Here is a 17,900-nt window from a genome sequence, read left to right as displayed (position 1 = left end):
CCAATATTGACTGGTATTTGGAACGGTTCATAATTCCATCTACCTTGGCTAAGGCCCCTGTTCCAGCTGAAGAAAAACAGCCCCAAAGCATGATGCTGCCGCCACCATGATTCACGGTGGGTATGGTGTTCTTTTGGTGATGTGCAATGTTGTTTATGCGCCAAACATATCTTTTAGAAGTATGGCTAAAAAGTTCAACCTTGGTTTCATCAGACCATAACACATTTTCCCACATGCTTTTGGGAGACTTCAGATGTCTTTTTGCAAAATTTAGCCGGGCTTGGGTGTTTTTCTTCATAAGAAAACGCTTCAGTCTTGCCACTCTACCCCATAGCCCAGACATATGAAGATTACGGGAGATTGTTGTCACATGTACCACACAGCCAGTACTTGCCAGATATTCTTACAGCTCCTTTAAAGCAGTTCCACCCATCCCTTTAAAAATAATTAAAGTCAGCAGCTACACATACTGTAGCTGTTGACTGTTAACATTAGGACACTTACCTGTCCTGGAGTCCACCGATGTCTGCACTGCAACCAATGTTTACATCGGCTGGTCGGGTGCTGCTGCCACCATTGCGGTTAAGGGAATCCGGCAGTGTAGCCTTTTCAGCTTCACGGCCGAGTCCCTACTGTGCATGTGCGAAGCGCGCTGCGTTCTCTCACTGGCCTGGCAGAAGGGGAGGGAGGAGGGGGCTGAGCTGCTGAAAATATTTGCCGTGGCCCGGTCTTCCGAAGTGGGGACAGGGTACAGGGTACTTGTAAAAAACAGGTACCCACTCCCCCCCCCGAAGAGGTTCTAAATGTGGCATCAGGGGGAGGAATCAAATAAGCGAAAGTTACACTTTTGGCTGGAACTCCGATTTAATATTGCTGTAGTCCTCTTGGCAGCCTTCCTGACCAGTTTTTTTATCGCCTTTTCATCAATTTTGGAGGGATGTCCAGTTCTTGGTAATGTCACTGTAGTGCCATATTTTCTCCACTTGATGATGACCGCCTTCACTGTGTTCCCTCGTATTTCTAATGCCTTGGAAATTATTTTGTAACCTTCTCCTGACTGATACCTTTTAACAATGAGATCCCACTGATGCTTTGGAAGCTCTCTGAGGACCATGGCTTTTGTTGTAGGATGCGACTAAGAAAATGTCAGGAAAGACCTACTAGAACAGCTGAGCTTTATTTGGGGTTAATTAGAGGCACTTAAAATGATGGCAGGTGTGTACTGACTCCTATGTAACATGATTTTGAATGTGATTGCCTAATTCTGAACCCAGCTACATCCCCAGTTATAAAAGAGGGTGTGCACACTTATGCAACCACTTTTTTCATTTTTACTTCCCTCCACCTTCTGATTTATCTTTGTCTCATCTTTTCACAGCACAGAAACCTGACAATTTAACATGGGTGTGTAGACTTTTTATATCCACTGTATATATGGCTACAATGTACATACACAATTCCGAACTATACCATGACGCATCCATTTGCCGCATTAACTCATGCTGTAAGCTTATCACATTTATATGCATGTGTAAGACTATAGATTCCCTTTTAATATGAAAATAAAATGTTGGTATTAAGACGTTAGCACATGAAAAACGCATAGGAGATGTACAGTTAATTCCAGGATTCATTCAAGTGCCTATAATTGTTAACAAGCTAGTCATGTATTAGGAGCAGAAAAGTTAACAAATAGAAAGTTCATTTTCTAAGTCATTCAGAAGTTAAATGCACATTCAAAACAAAACCTGGCTCAAGAACTAGTATATTAATATCAACCTAACCGTGTGTGCTCACGGGTGCTTTCCTCTAGAGCTCTGTCCTGACTGGGTGACTTAAAATCCAAGAAAAAGCTGAAAGGGTCAATTTGTGTCAATGAGAGTTTTTTGTGCTGTGTATATAGGACTGTTCATGATTAATGCAATAAGTGAAGTATGTTCCCAGCATGTGCAGAGCTAGGCACAGTTCAGCTAAGCTATGGTAAAGCAACAAGAACATACAAACGTGACTGAAGGCCACTTTACATACAATATGACTACCAGAAACAATTTGAACATATTTCACCAGCCACAATGAATATTTTAATGGGTGCATGCTATCTGTGAACTTGTTTTAACTAAATTTGCAAATTAAAAAAAAAAAAAAAACACACAAAAATTATGACTACTACTATACAAAAATGGTATTGCAATTGTTGGAAGCTGTCAGCATCTTGAATTACCCATTTAGTATTATAAATGTTATGAGCATTCTCATTGAACCCCTTGAATTTAATATGTCAACACATACAGTATAATATTTGTGGAATCATGCTAGTATTCTATCAGTAATGGGTTTGGTTTGTGCTCCTGGAATGTTGAATGGGATACTTAAAGATAAGGCCTCTTGCACACTGCAGCTTGAAAAAGCCCAGTACAGCTTTTTTTTTTTTTTTTTTTTTAACTGAGCTAAAATACAGCCCGTTAATTGTAATGTAGGCATGCATACAGGCGCGTAAAAATAAAATAGAAAAATCGTCATTTTGGGTCAGCAATTTACGCCTAATGCACGCAAATGACCATCTGCAGAACAAGTACGCGAGAATAAGTTTGCGTGAAATATGCATATGCGCGAAAATATGCACCAATACATAGAAAAAAAAAAAAACGTCTGAAAAAAGTAGATGCTTTTGTGTGCAAGAGGCCTAAGAGATAATAGGAGAATGATCTTAAAAGGGGTTGTAAACCCTCGTGTATTTCACCTTAATGCATCCTATGCATTAAGGTGAAAAAAACTGACATTGACCAGCCCCCTCCCTCGTTTTATTCACCTGAGCCCGTTCGTTCACATGCATGAGATGCGCTCTACCTCTCTGTCCGTTGTCTCGGCTCTTGATTGGGTAGATTGATAGCAGCGCAGCCATTGGCTCCCGCTGCTGTCAATCAAATCCAATGACGCTGGTGCCAGGGCAGAGTCCCGCTTTCTGCGTGAATACACACAGAAGCAGGACTTGGGAGCGCGTGGACACCCGTTGCGGGGAGGAGCTACCAGCGCCGTCGGGGGACCCCAAAATAGGTGGATCGGGGCCGATCTGTGCAAAACGAACTGCACAGTGGAGATAAGTATGACATGTTTGTTATTTTTTATTTTATTTTTTAAACAATGGTTTACAACCCCTTTAACTATTTGATGCAGTAGTAGATTTTTATTTTTTATTATTGATTTTCTAAAAGAAAAGTTGGAATTTAATAAATAATTATGAACAGACCTGATTGAGTGTGTGTGTGTGTGTGTGTATTTGAACTGTATATATTAGAAGAATCTTTTTTTTAATATTTCAGTGACATTTAAAATTTGTGAGCGATAGCTTGGTAGGTGATCTTAAAATTTACAGTATTTTAATTTAACCCAGTAGCACCCATCCAGCAATTCTATGGCTGTGATCCTCCTAGTGAATCAACAATCACACTAATCTAGCCTGCAGCTGAGAATGCACACAACTATTTTAAGCAGGTCATAGACTGCTTAAAAATTTTACAGAGTGTCGATTTTTTTCAACAAAAGCTGATTTAAAACTTGAATGAGACAGGTGGAAAATTATCATCCGAATAGTGAATATATCCTTTCAGATGCAGTCACATTTTGGCAGCACAATTGTATTCAGGCAGCAGTGGCTGACTGAATATAATGGAGATTACTTCATCCCCTCTGCGAGTGTGGATGGAGAAATCATTTTGACCCTAAACGGCAGAAGAGTCGTCTATGCCCAGCCTTAGAACAACGCTCAGCTCTAACTCTCCTCAAACTCATCAGAACAACAAAGATGATTCATGATTAGTTGCTATGTATTACTGCACTTTGCACAATCCAGTTTGCAATACCAAAAAAATTTGTAAACCTGTAAAGTTCTACATTTTCATATGCAGCCCATGATAAAACTCAAAACACTACAGCAATCAGGGTAAACAAAATTAACTTTATCACACTCAGTTGCACACTTGTCTTCACTACCTAAGGCCGGCATTGACTGAGTGAAATTCTTTCCTGCAACCACGGGTCACTTCCCCCATCAACACAGTGTTTACAGGGGAATCCCTCCCGCGCAGCCATTGTGTTCTCCCAGCAGGTGGGTGGAGAAAGAGGTCCACGCCAGGAGAACACAGTGATTACTGCCAGCCGCTATAACAGCCGCTAGCAATAATCGCATGCAAGAGTCGGCAGATCGATCAACTCGGATACATTCAGCCTTCTCATACATGGTTCGAATCTCAGCCGGTTCCCACTGAACCAGCCAAGATTCCAACCGTCTATAGTTGGCTTAACCCGCTCTAAACTGGATGTCTTTATCAAATACTTTATGTGCAATTGTTGTAGGCTGTATAGGTAGCAATTGAACTTAAAGTGTACCTGTAGGTCCACGATGAAAAAAAAAAAACAGCCATATTCAGGTCCCTATATGCATGCTTACTTTAAAATGAACTTGGACATTAAACACCTGGGACAATAATGCAAAACATGGACAATGAATAATGCAGATAGATGGAGGTGTCTGCATTACTATACTGTAGTTTAGCCAGTTAACCATGTTTGCCAAGCACACAGGTTTGCCTTTATTGAGAAGTTTCACTATGTTGCCAGAAAAAAAAAAAAAAAAAAGATATTTTAAGCGGAATTAGGGAGCTTATTCAGCCAGCAAAAGATGAAAGCGTACGAGCTGCTGTGAACCAGTAGTCTATGCATGTTATGTGGGAATAAAGAATGACTGGTTAATGAATATGGTCGGCAAAAACACAAATGGTAGAACACATGGTAAATGTTATTAAATAGAACAACTGGCAAAAGGGACTCTACGGTTGCAGCATGTTAAACACTGCTTAGTTTCAACAGAATTTAGAACAGGGGTAGGCAACCTGGGGCCCTTCAGCTGTTGCAGAACTGCAAGTCCCATCATGCCTCTGGGAGTAATTGTAACTGCCAGCCTTGTACTGCCTCTTGGGAAATGTAGTTCCACAACAGCTGGAGGGCTACTGGTTGCCTACCTCTGAGTTAAAATTGATAAAAAAGGTGTTCGGTTAGAAGAAATACACAATTTCTTTCATAATCATAAAAGGAATGTATAACGTAGTTGCAATTAGTTCAGATTTGAGGTTTTTTTTTTTTTTTTTGCAGTGTTTACTTTCAGGAATTTTTTTGATGAATTTTAAAACAGCTTTCACTTTTATGTTATTATTTTAAATATAAAGATTGGTTGATTAGCCACTAGAATATGTTTGCAGTGGCTTAGTGTAATTATATTATCCATCTAATAAAAATTGTCCAGACAAGCCACACAAGTGCAATTGACCCACAGATTTAAACTGGCAATACAGGAAGATTTCAGCCATGCGAGCGGAATCCCCTATCCACGCTATACAGAATCTCTTCTGCCAGCTATTTTATTCAAACAACCCACAGATGTCAGAGTACCTAAATTGTGGCTGTATGTGCTCGAATGCAGCCATTGTTTGGACGACAACATTCTGCCCAGCTTCTTTAATTTCCAGATTAAAGGATATCAGGTGGGAGTGTGCCAACAGGCCCATCCACAGATTGAATTCTGATAAAACCAGGCGAAATTTACTGTTTGTATACTTTGTACACTAGTAGTAAAGCAGTCTTTGCGTAGCACTGCAATGCAGGAAGAAGAACTTGTAAATTGAAAAAAAATGACCCTTGTCTATAGGTAAAACCTTGATTTCAAAATGTAATGACAAACACTATACATTTTTTTAACCTCTTGCCAACTACACAATGTTTGGCAGCACAGTGGGGGGTCCCCAAAACCCAGACGCCGTACATATGTGTCCATGGGGCTCAGAGCTTCTGTGAAAGCACTGACTGAGCTGTCACTGACAACATCTGGTAACAGATTGCTATTGGAAGTCAGTGGAATGGGCTCCTTATAGTCTGCCTGCTCTGACAGCTCCACCTCACAGCGTTAGCACCCAGTTAAAGGGCACCCAGGAGGTAGGGATTAATATAAACACTGCTTCAATTGCCTTTTTGAAATAACATGGATGGATCTCCTTACATTCCTCTAACAGATACAAGCAGAACTGGTACCAACTATCACCTACAGAACAGGTCTTCTGTCTAGCAAGAGAGGGACTCCATTTGTTAGACAAAATAGACTTAAGAACAATAATAAAGGGAAAACAAATGTAATCCCCTTTATTATTAATCTTTTTAATGATATTTTTTATTTAATTCATACTGACACAAGGGTGTCTACTGGAGAAATTTCTAGGGAGGGTTCTCTCATACCCATTGACTTGGAGAGCTGATGCAGAAGTAGCAAGTATTGCCTATAAAATGAACTGTTCTCAAACAAAGTAAAGTCCATTTCAGTAAGGAACAATATTTATAAAAAATCTGTGTTTTTAGCATTGGGAGGATTATGACCTTCAAACTGACTTGATATAGTAGCATATATCCAAGCATTTCTCCCACTCTCACACAATACTCACTGAACTCCTTCTCCAGCTGGTCTGAGTAAACTTCTCGTGCTGCTTTGACTTCTCCACCTTGGACTCTTGGATTTCTTTCTGGCATTTACATCCTATTTTCTGCAAAATTGACACAGGATGCCAATAATCAAAATGTGTCAAGCAAAAAAAAAAAAATAGAAATCTATTCACTATAAAAGCATTCTAAAACAGTTCAAGTATCTGAAATCTATCTGAATATCACTTTCCCACAATCCACTGCACATCAGAAACCAGAATGGAAGGCCAAGCACTGTGATCTGATCAGGTTCCATCTCATCACACAATGCTGCCAATCCAACTTGATTTCATATAGTAAGAACTGGTGGGGGATAGGTTTAGCTAACACAGGGAAGACAAGACAGTGCTCGTTCATAGTCCAAAAAGCAAGCAGGTGACCCAAGAGGATGCAGCATTTCTATAGTGTATCAAGTGGTCACACTGCTAGCTACATAGTAAAGCCAGCCATAGATGGATCGAATCTCAGCCAGTAAAGCAGAGACTGGCCGAGATTCAAACCCACTATAGGCAGGCTGGTTGCATCCAAGATGATCCATAGATCGACTTGGGTAAAACCAGCCTGTCTGATTTTTTACACGTGAATACTGCCGGCAGCTATAGCCGCCTAGCAGTAACCATTGTGTTCATTAGAGGTTCATTAGCAAGCTTCAGACGGGACTGTACATGTGCTTTCATGAGCTGGGCAGGGCCCCCATACCAGCAAAACATAACAGCACAGCGGGAGGGATTCCCCCCATCTACACCATGGCTTGCTTAAGGCAGGCATGTAAAAACTGAACATAAATATTAGGACTGGGTAAAACAATTCACATATATGCATTTCCACAACAAAGTATGCCCCACATTACAAAAATAAAAAAGAGAGTTAAACTGTGTATGGCCAGCCTAAGCCACAGATTTACAAGCTGCAGACCGTTTTTAACCTACTGGGACACTTGACTTAACCTTTTAATATGCTGGGGCTACTTTTACATGTGTACTGTGCAAGCAATCCTGCCTTACAAACCCATCGCAAGACGCTTTTTGGTTCTAGAAAAATAAAACGGATTAGATTCCCCCATCCACCCACCAGATGTGGATGAGGGAATCCTCCCCACCAAGCTAAGCTTTCGTGACAAAAGGGGGCTTCTCTGCTGTCAGAATACACGGATAGCCAGTAGCGCCGATCGAGTGGCAAAAATCCAACAGGGCCGTTGTACAGCTGTTGATCGGTAGACCACCTTGTAGATAATTATGGACTGAAATTCAGCTGGTCCCTGCTAAGCTGGCCAGATTTCAGTCCATGTACAGTGAGGGAAAAACATATTTGATCCCCTGCTGATTTTGTACGTTTGTCCACTGACAAAGAAATGATCAGTCTATAATTTTGATGGTAGGTTTATTTTAACGAGAGACAGAACAACAACAAAAAAATCCAGAAAAACGCATTTCAAAAAAGTTAGTGACCCCTCGCAAAACATGACTTAGTACTTGGTGGCAAAACCCGTGTTGGCAATCACAGAGATCAGATGTTTCTGGAGACTGGCTAGGTCACTCCAGGACCCTTAAGTGCTTCTTCTTGAGCCACTCCTTTGTTGTCGTGTGTTTTGGGTCATTATCATGCTTTAATACCCACCCACGACCCATTTTCAATGCCTTGGCTGAGGGAAACAGTTTCTTTTTTTTTTTTTAAATTGTTTATTTAGTTCAAGAACACGGCCCACATGGGCCCAAAGATACATAAATATATATATTCGTTTGAACATACATATGGTATAATATCGTAACATAAATTCTTACAAAACTCTTATTCAAACAAATCTACATCCAGCTTAATCTGAACCCATATATTGACACTTATATGGCAATAGCAAGTTGAACTGTAGGGTCGAAATGTATATGTGATAACTTCCAGTACTGGTTCCCATTGCACCAGTCCTCTATTTTCTATATTACTTAAGGATAGAAATTAGAAGAAATTGAGGGTATAGTGACAGGAGAGAAAGGGGGGAAGAGGTGCGGGGGAATATAAGGGGGGGGTGGTGAGGAAGGGGGAGGGAGCTGGGTGGAGGGGGTAGGGTGGGATAGGGAAAGGGGAAGAGGAAACAGTTTCTTACCCAAGATTTGACGGTACATGGTCCTATCCATCGTCCCTTTGAAGCAATGAAGTTGTCCTATTACCGTAATAGAAAAACACCCCCAAAGCATAATGTTTCCACCTCCATGTTTGATGGTGGGGATGGTGTTCTTGGGGTCATAGGCAGCATTCCTCCTCCAAACACGGAGAGTTGACGCCAAAGAGCTCGATTTTGGTCACTTTCACCCAGTTCTCCTCTGAATCATTTAGAGGTTCATTAGCAAGCTTCAGACGGGACTGTACATGTGCTTTCTTGAGCAGGGGGATCTTCCAGGCACTGGCAGATTTCAGTCCTCCGTGGCAGAGCGTGTTACCAATTGTTTTCTTGGTGACTATGGTCCCAGCTGCCCTGAGAGCATTGACAAGATTCTCCCATGTAGTTCTGGGCTGTTTTCTCACCGTTCTCATGATCATTGAAACTCCACAAGGCGAGATCTTGCATGGAGCCCCAGATCTGGGGAGATTGACAGTTTTGTGTTCCTTCCATTTGCGAATAATCGTACCAACTGTTGTCACCCTCTCAGCAAGCTGCTTGGCAATGGTCTTGTAGCCCATTCCAGCCTTGTGTAGGTCTACAATCTTGTCCCTGACATCCTTGGACAGCTCTTTGGTCTTGGCCATGGTGGACAGATTGGAATCTGATTGATTGCTTCTGTGGACAGTTGTCTTTTATACAACAAGCTGAGATTAGGAGCACTCCTTTTAATAGAGTGCACCAAATTTCAGCTTGTTACCATTACAGAAGACACCTGGGAGCCATAAATCTTGCTGATTGATAGGGGATCAAATACTTCTTTCACTCATTAAAATGCAAATCAATTTAATAACTTTTTTGAAATGCGTTTTTCTGAATATTTTTGCTTTTATTCTGTTTCTCACTATTAAAATAAACCTACCATTAACATGATAGACTGATCATTTCTTTGTCAGTGGGTAAACATAAAAAATCAGTAGGGGATCAAAACCTTTTTTCCCCTCACTGTATGGCCAGCTTAAGGAAGAACTGCAGTTAAGAGTGGTAGACAAATCAAGAACGCTGCATTGGAGCACTATTGAGTCGCATTCATACTTGTGAATGGAGCTGTTAGCGATTACACGTGGGAGACCCAGTGGGAGTTCTAGATTAGCTGGGGGTGGAAGCCCCATCGAAAGGGGGCCTGACAACTACCCACAGCTAAACATGGCTGCTCCCATGTAATCACTCATTGAGCTCGCAAATCGCTGGTAATTCTTGTAGAGTTGCATAATTTATTAAGGAAAACAAAGGGATTCTAGACACTCAGCCTTCAAAGGGGACTTTTTTTTAATCAAAATATCACATTTAGAAATTCTCACAGCATTAAAAAATAAGACACCCAGTCAATGACATCTGACAAATACAAATTTTTACATTAATTTCAGAAAAAGAATGGTGTGCTTTAAGAAGAGAAAAATCTAAATATACTCCATCACATTGGCCAGAGTTGAGGAGGGATAAATATGAGGTATTTTTCCTTTGCTATTTGTGTCTCGTTAGGGAAATTTTCCTCCACTTTCTTGTCCTGTAGACTCATCATCTCAAGCTACCTAGCATGGCCATACACTAGTAGAATTTGGTGAACATTCGTTCAATTTACTAATGGTTAGTGAGGTTGAATCGACATTCGTTTTTGACCGTAGTGATGAGAAAATTTGAAGGAGCAGGATGGAAAACTTTGCTCAAACAAATGTCTAACAGTGTAGCGGTTTCAATTTAGGAAACTCCTTTTATACTAAAGTCGAATGTTAAAAGCAAGCAAAACTTTTGCTTTTGATCAGCATTATTGATTGTAACGTTAAGATTTTTTTTGCATGAAAATTGGTTAAAAAATGTACTAGTGTATGGAATGCTTTCGACAAAAACAGGTAATTAATGCACATCAAAAAGGTGTAGCGCTATCACTACTCCATTATTTTTCAGAATATGAAAATGTAAAACAAAGTCTTTTAATAACACTCTATTGTGATAATGCATTGTAAGAGCACATATTCACAATAGAGTGTTAATAAAGGAGACACAAGAGAATGTTTTACATGGACAGTTTATTACCAAAAAAAAATCAAGCTCATGAAAAATAGTGCTACACCTTTTTGATTTGTATTCATTTTTGTGTGCACAATTGAGATTGCCATAGGGGTGTGGGTAGCTGCAGGAATTTTCTTATTAATTATTTCACAGGGTAGCAGCACAAAAGGTTTTTTTTTGTTTTGTTTTTTACAAAAACAGGTTTTCTGATTGGAAGATTTTGGATTTACTCTCGAGATCAAGACAATCAGAGAAAGTCATCTTCCTAAAGGAGGACACAGACCACAAAAACAACCTGACAGTGGTTCTAACACATCACCACTCTACCCAAATCCAAGACCCCTTTTCACACTGGGGCATTTTTCATGCCTTTTTTTGGCTAAAAACAACGCCTGAAAAATGCCTCCCCTGCAGCCCCAGTGTGATTGCCTGAGTGCTTTCCCGCTAAAATTAGCGGCGCTTTACTGCCAACGCACGCCCCAACCCGCCCCCCCCCCCCCCCCTCGTTGCACGCGTGAAAGTAGTCTAGAAGAAAAAAACTTTTGCTTTTAGTTAAACATTAATTACATGAGCCAATTAACCACTTCACTATAGGGCACTACCCCCCTCCTTCCCAGAACATATTTTAGGTTTCAGCGCTGTCGCATTTTGAATGACAATTGCGCGGTCATGCAACACTGTACCTAAATAAAATGTTTATCTTTTTTTTCCACAAATAGAGCTTTCTTTTGGTGGTATTTTATCAACACTGGAATTTTAAATTTTTTTTTTGTAGCGCAAAAAATAAAGGACAAAAAATTTTGAAAAAATAGGATTTTTTAAAACAGCTTACCTGTAAAATCCTTTTCTTTCGAAGGACATCACGGGACACAGAGCCACAGTAATTACTGATGGGTTATATAGGTATCACTGGTGATTGGACACTGGCACACCCTATCAGGAAGTTCAACCCCCTATATAATCCCTCCCCCTTGCAGGGATACCTCAGTTTTGTAGCCAAGCAATATAGTGTATTAGAAGAGGGGCGGGACCTCTGTGTCCCGTGATGTCCTTCGAAAGAAAAGGATTTTACAGGTAAGCTGTTTTAAAAAATCCTATTTTCTTTCTCGAACATCACGGGACACAGAGCCACAGTAATTACTGATGGGATGTCCCAGAGCAATGCTACCTGAGGGGGGGGGACCACGACCAAGTAGGGTGCAATCAGACCTGAGGACCCTGTACCGCTGCCTGCAGCACACTATGCCCAAAGGCGATAGCCTCATGCCTTCTCACATCCACCTGATAGAATCTGGTGAATGTATGAACTGAAGACCAGGTTGCGGCCTTGCAGATTTGAGCCATAGAGGCCCGGTGATGCACTGCCCAAGAAGCACCAATAGCCCTTGTGGAATGTGCCCTGATCTGAAACGGAGGAATCTTCTGTTTCAAACCGTAAGCTTGAATGATCAACTGTCGAATCCATGTAGAAATGGTAGCTTTTGACGCTGCCTGTCCTCTATTGGGACCCTCTGGCAGCACAAACAAAACATCCGTCTTGCGGATCTGAGTAGTTGCCCCTAGATAGGCCTTAACTGCTCTTACTACATCCAACGAATGTAGAGATCTCTCTTCCGGAGAACAGGGATCTGGAAAAAAAGGAAGGTAGAACAATGTCTTGGTTTAAATGAAAATCAGAAACCACCTTCGGTAAAAAACTAGGATGAGGGCGTAGTATCACTCTATCCTTGTGTATAATCAAAAAAGGCTCCTTATAGGAAATAGCTGCTAATTCTGATACTCTTCTAGCAGAAGAGATGGCCACCAGAAAAATTAATTTCCTTGTCAACAAGACCAAAGGAATCTGACTTATTGGTTCAAAAGGCTGTTTCTGTAACACAGCCAGGACCAAATTCAAGTCCCAGGGGTTTAGGGGCGCCTTAACCGGAGGATTAAGACGCATCACCCCCTGCATAAAGTTTCGGACCAAAGAATGCGAAGCAAGTGGCCGCTGAAATAATACTGATAAAGCAGAGACCTGGCCCTTGAGGGTACTCAAGGCCAGTTTCATCTCTAATCCCATCTGTAGAAAATCAAGGATTCTACCTATGACATATTTCCTGGGATGCCAACCTCTGGATTCACACCAGGTTATATAAGCCTTCCAGACTCTATGATAAATCATCCTGGAAGCTGGCTTCCTTGCATTAATCAAGGTAGATATGACAGGCAGTAAGGCAGGATGGAACACTGGACCTTGAGATAACAGGTCTGGGCGTACCGGTAGGGTCCACGGGGAACCCACCGTCATCCTTACTATTTCTGCATACCAAGTCCTTCTGGGCCAAGCGGGGGCCACCAGAAGTACCGACTTCCTTTCCTGCCTGATCCTGCGAAGGAGTCGTGTTAGTAGCAGAATAGGCGGGAATGCGTAAATCAGTGAGAACCGATGCCACGGAATCACCAACGCATCCGTCCCGCATGCAAGAGGATCTTTTGTCCTTGCCACAAATCTGTCTATCTTTTTGTTGAATCGGGATGCAAAGAGATCTACATCTGGAACCCCCCATCTTTGGCATATGGCCCAAAAGACGTCGGGATGCAGAGACCATTCCCCTGGAAGTAACTGCTGGCGACTTAGATAGTCCGTCTGCCAATTCTCTATTCCCGGGATGAAAACTGCCGATATGCATGGCACATGCATCTCTGCCCAGACTAAGATCTGGTTCACCTCTTTTTGAGCAGCTGGGCTCCGGGTGCCTCCCTGATGATTGACATAAGCCACTGCTGTAGCATTGTCGGACTGGATCCTGACTGGACAACCCTGTAGCCTGATAGTCCAGGCTTTTAGAGCTAGATGTATCGCCCGGATCTCCAGAATGTTGATGGGTAAGGTCCTCTCTGTCTTGGACCATACCCCTTGGACCGCAGCCTGTCTCCAGAACTGCTCCCTAACCTGACAGACTGGCATCTGTTGTTACCACCGTCCAGGTAACCGGTAGAAAGGATTTCCCCTTCTGCAGGTTTTCGGGTATGAGCCACCAATTGAGGCTCTGATGCACCGCATGCGACAGGTGCATCGGAAAGTCTAATGCCTGAACCTTCTTGTTCCAGGTCAACAGAATACTGTGTTGCAGCATTCTTGAGTGAAACTGAGCATAGGGAACTGCTTCGAATGAAGACACCATCTTCCCTAGCAGCCTCATACAAAGGCGGACTGAGGGACCCTTCTTGGTCCTCACTGTCAGAATCAGCTCTCTCAAAGCAGTGATCTTTGCCTGGGGTAGAAATATTTTCTCCTGGCTTGTATCTATAATCAGACCTAAATACTCCAGTCTTCTTACTGGTTTTAGGAAAGACTTTTCTAAGTTGAGGATCCAACCCAGGTGTTCTAGATACCTGACCGTGGTCCTCAAGTTTCCATTCAAAGAGGCAACCGACCGGTCTATCAAGAGCAGGTCGTCTAGGTATGCTATGACAGCTATACCCTGAGCCCTTAATCTGGCCAGAGGAGGAGCCAAGATCTTTGTGAACACTCGAGGTGCAGTGGCTATCCCGAAAAGGCGGAGCCACAAACTGGAAATGGCGCCCTCCTACCTCGAAGCGCAGAAACTTCTGATGAGCAGGGAAAATGGGCACATGCAGATATGCATCTCTGATGTCTATTGATGCCAGAAATTCTCCTCCCTGCAGGGTGGGAACTACTGTTCGAATTGATTCCATGCGGAAGGATTGAATCCTTAGGAATCGGTTCAGATCCCTTAAGTCCAAAATGGGCCTGACATCCCCATTTGGCTTTTGGACCGTAAAAAGGTTGGAATAGAAGCCCAATCCCTGGTCCTTTGCGGGAACTATCATAATGACCTCCTGCGACAAAAGTCGCTCTAACGCTAGAAGGAGCGACTGCTTCTTCTCTGGGTCTCTGGGAACATTTGATCTGAGGAACCGAGGAGAAGGGAATTCCTGAAACTCCAGCTTGTACCCTAAGGTTACCGTGGAGACTACCCATCTGTCCTGGAAGTCCTCGTGCCAGAGCTCTGAGAACTGTCGCAGTCTTCCCCCCACTCGAGTGAGCGGGGGCGCCCCCTCATGCAGAGGTCTTAGTGTTTTGCCTAGTAGGCTTCTTTCCCCAGGACTTCTTTTGTCCCTGGGGTTGACTCTTGTCTCTGGACCCCGATGGAGGCGGCCGTCGAGACTGCCTGGAGGTTGAAGCCCCCGGCGCTGGAGAAAGAGTCCGTTTGAGAGAGGGACGCTTACTCTTCTTCTTGACAGGTAAGAGAGTGCTTTTCCCACAAGAGATTCTCCTGATATAGTTATCCAAGTCCTCTCCAAACAACCTTGCACCACGAAATGGAAACCCAGCCAGTAGCTTCTTACATGGTGCTTCAGCTGACCAATTTTTCAACCATAGGATTCTACGTATATGCACCAACCCCAGTGAAAGACGGGAGGTTTGCACGATAGAATCTCTCATGGTGTCAACCACAAAGCATAAGGCCGCTGGAAGGTTAGCAAACCCCTGGGCCTGCTGTTCAGGTAATACTTTGATGACCTGCTTAACATGGTCTCTTAAGTATTGACAGACTCCAATCTCTGCTACTGCAGGTTGGGCCACTGATCCTGCTAAGGAGAAAACATCCTTCAATAGGGATTCCATCCTTTTATCTACAGGATCCCTGAGCATCTGAGCATTGTCTACAGGACAAGTCAGGCTATTATTTACGGAGGAAATGGCGGCATCAATAGCCGGTATTCCCCACATTTTAATAAACTTTTCTTCCATCGGATAAAGTGTTGAAAACTTTCTCGGCGGAAAAAAACGTTTGGGTGATCCCACTCAGAATAAATAAGCTTTTCAAGTAAAGTATGAACAGGAAAAGCATGTGCTGCCTGGAAAGGTTTCTGTGACCCCAAAGCAGAAGAGGATTCTTTAGCAGTTTCAGGTATGGGCAACTTAAATGTGGAGCGGACCAATCCAGTGAGGATCTGCACTAAGACTTTCTCCTCTTGGGAAGTCGCAGAAGGTCCCTCTCCACCTGAATCCTCCGAAGAGGAATCATCCATCCCATCCCGATCCTCTGAAAGGGATTCATCTCCTTTATCCCAGAACTCCTCTGTCTGAGGGTCTTGGGGAACAGAGGAAAGCCTAGTGCGTTTTCTTCCACTGAGTGAAGACGTAATCACGGCCATTAATCTTTCCTCTAGACCATTAATGGTTGAGGAAAAAACCTCTTGTGTAATATATACAGGGGCTGAAGTGCCAGAAGCAGGTGTAGCCCCTGACCCCGATGGCTCTCCCTGGCTAGCCGTCCCTGGCCCATCTTTAGGGGGGGAGGATGCTGCCGACAGGGGGCCCTCAGAACCTGAACGAGATCCCCTAGTGTCTCTGGTTCCTGGGGTGCTTGAACCTCTTCTACCCATAGTGCAAAGCAACAAGGTGTGAGGTATACAAATGAACACTGCCCGCTGAGCGATGTAGTCTGGCTAAAAGCCTTGCTACCCAATGCTCAGTCTGGTGTTACTTCAGTAAATGCTGCCTAGGAGAATGCCTGTGTCCCACCTTACATGCGACCGTCAGCTCTGTGTCTCTCAGAAGGCTGAGTGCACCTGTACAGAGTGCCTTTAATAGCCTGCAGCTGGCCTGAGTGGGAGTCTAAACACTCTGTGCTGACATCCCGCCCCCTCCTCTACCGCCCCCCCCCCTCGAGTTTTGAAAAAAACGAGCGCTTCCCGCACTGCCGACTCTCCTGTCATGCTTCTGGAGAAAAGGCTGGGGATGGGGGGGGGGAGGGAGGCTGGTAACAAGATCTGCCTGAACGGCTATCTTCAGAGATGGTGGCCATTAGGCCGCAGAGCTCGGGTGGTATAACCACTTTCTAGACCCCTGTGGCCCCTCTCTAGCCTGGGGGGAACATTCAAACATGAGAAATCCCCCTTTCCACCTTACCTGCTTGCAGCCTGCTTTGAGATGCTGGGACATAATCAGCACTGAACACCTGAGACAGTCAGCATGTGTAGGTTTGTGCTCTTGGAAGCCCCCGGTGGTCACAATAGGCATAGCATGCATTTACCTTAAAAGAGAAAAGCCACTAGAACTCAAAAATTCTGTGGAATCTCCTCTTACCTTATCCAGCCGCAGGGTGCTGTTTACACAGACCCAATCTTCACCTCTCACGGTGGGCTCCGTTTGAAAAAACCGTCAGAGACTGGGGCCCCCATCAGTAGGGGGATCCAACAGTTCTGGGACCATAAAGCACCTCCCCAGAAATTAGGAAGTTTAAAGCCATTTTCTGATCTGCGGGGTCGAGCTCTCTAAAAAGAGAAGCATTACGGGTAAAACCTCGTTTCTTCGGACACGAGGCCCGGGTACCATTCAATTCGGCCATGAAAAGACACTTTGAATGGATCCGGTTCGCCTGGCTTGCCCCAGTATAGGATCTTAGGATATTCCCTTTGGAGCTCAGCACAGGACATCTTTACACGTCCATCACCTAAGACACTGGCGTAAAAACTGAGGTATCCCTGCAAGGGGGAGGGATTATATAGGGGGTTGAACTTCCTGATAGGGTGTGCCAGTGTCCAATCACCAGTGATACCTATATAACCCATCAGTAATTACTGTGGCTCTGTGTCCCGTGATGTTCGAGAAAGAAAAAACGTTCTTTGTTTTTTGTTATAAAACTGTGTAAATAAGCAAGTTTTCTCCTTCACTGATGAGCACTGATGAGACTGCACTGACAGGCACAGATGTTGAGGCACTTATATGCAGCACTGATAGGCACCGATTGGCATCCCTAATGGGCATCCTCGATGGGTCTGCACTAATAATCAATGCGCTGATTGTCAGCGCAGACCCCCCGTCAGGAGAGCCGGCGATCGGCTCTCCTCTACCTGCGCCTTGTCAGCGCGAGTAGAGGAAAAGCCGATAAACGGCATTTCCTTGTTACCATGTGATCAGCTGTGATTAGACACAGCTGATCACATGGTAAAGAGCCTACGTCATAGGCTCTTTACCTAGATCAAAGATGCGGTGTGTCACACCACCGATCCGGTCTGCTTGTACCTCCGATACAGGTAGGAAGTTACTTTAAAGCAGGATCATCAATGAACTATGAGAACATTCACCAGCGCCCTCACAGTTCATTGAGAATTACACGCCATCAGCAGCAATAGATGATGGTACTTCTAGTCTATGCATGCGCAGGAAACTGAATAAATTATGTGGCAATGTGGACGG

At 43.5% G+C, this 17,900-nt stretch overlaps 1 protein-coding gene across 4 annotated transcripts in view; it reads right to left on the bottom strand.

The window, feature by feature from the left end:
* CCSER2 (coiled-coil serine rich protein 2) overlaps positions 1–17,900 on the bottom strand; it is a 213,732-nt gene that overhangs the window by 40,869 nt on the left and 154,963 nt on the right. For all 4 annotated transcript variants that reach the window (XM_073596718.1, XM_073596719.1, XM_073596716.1 and 1 more), the window contains exon 10: positions 6,486–6,584. In XM_073596718.1, coding sequence (XP_073452819.1) covers positions 6,486–6,584 — 99 coding nt within the window. The remainder of the gene's footprint in view (positions 1–6,485; positions 6,585–17,900) is intronic.

Source organism: Aquarana catesbeiana, linkage group LG08 (genome assembly GCF_042186555.1).
Source record: "Aquarana catesbeiana isolate 2022-GZ linkage group LG08, ASM4218655v1, whole genome shotgun sequence".
Lineage (NCBI taxonomy): Eukaryota > Metazoa > Chordata > Amphibia > Anura > Ranidae > Aquarana > Aquarana catesbeiana.
The sequence above is the reverse complement of the archived record's forward strand: the minus strand, read 5'-3'. Positions and strand labels throughout refer to the sequence as shown.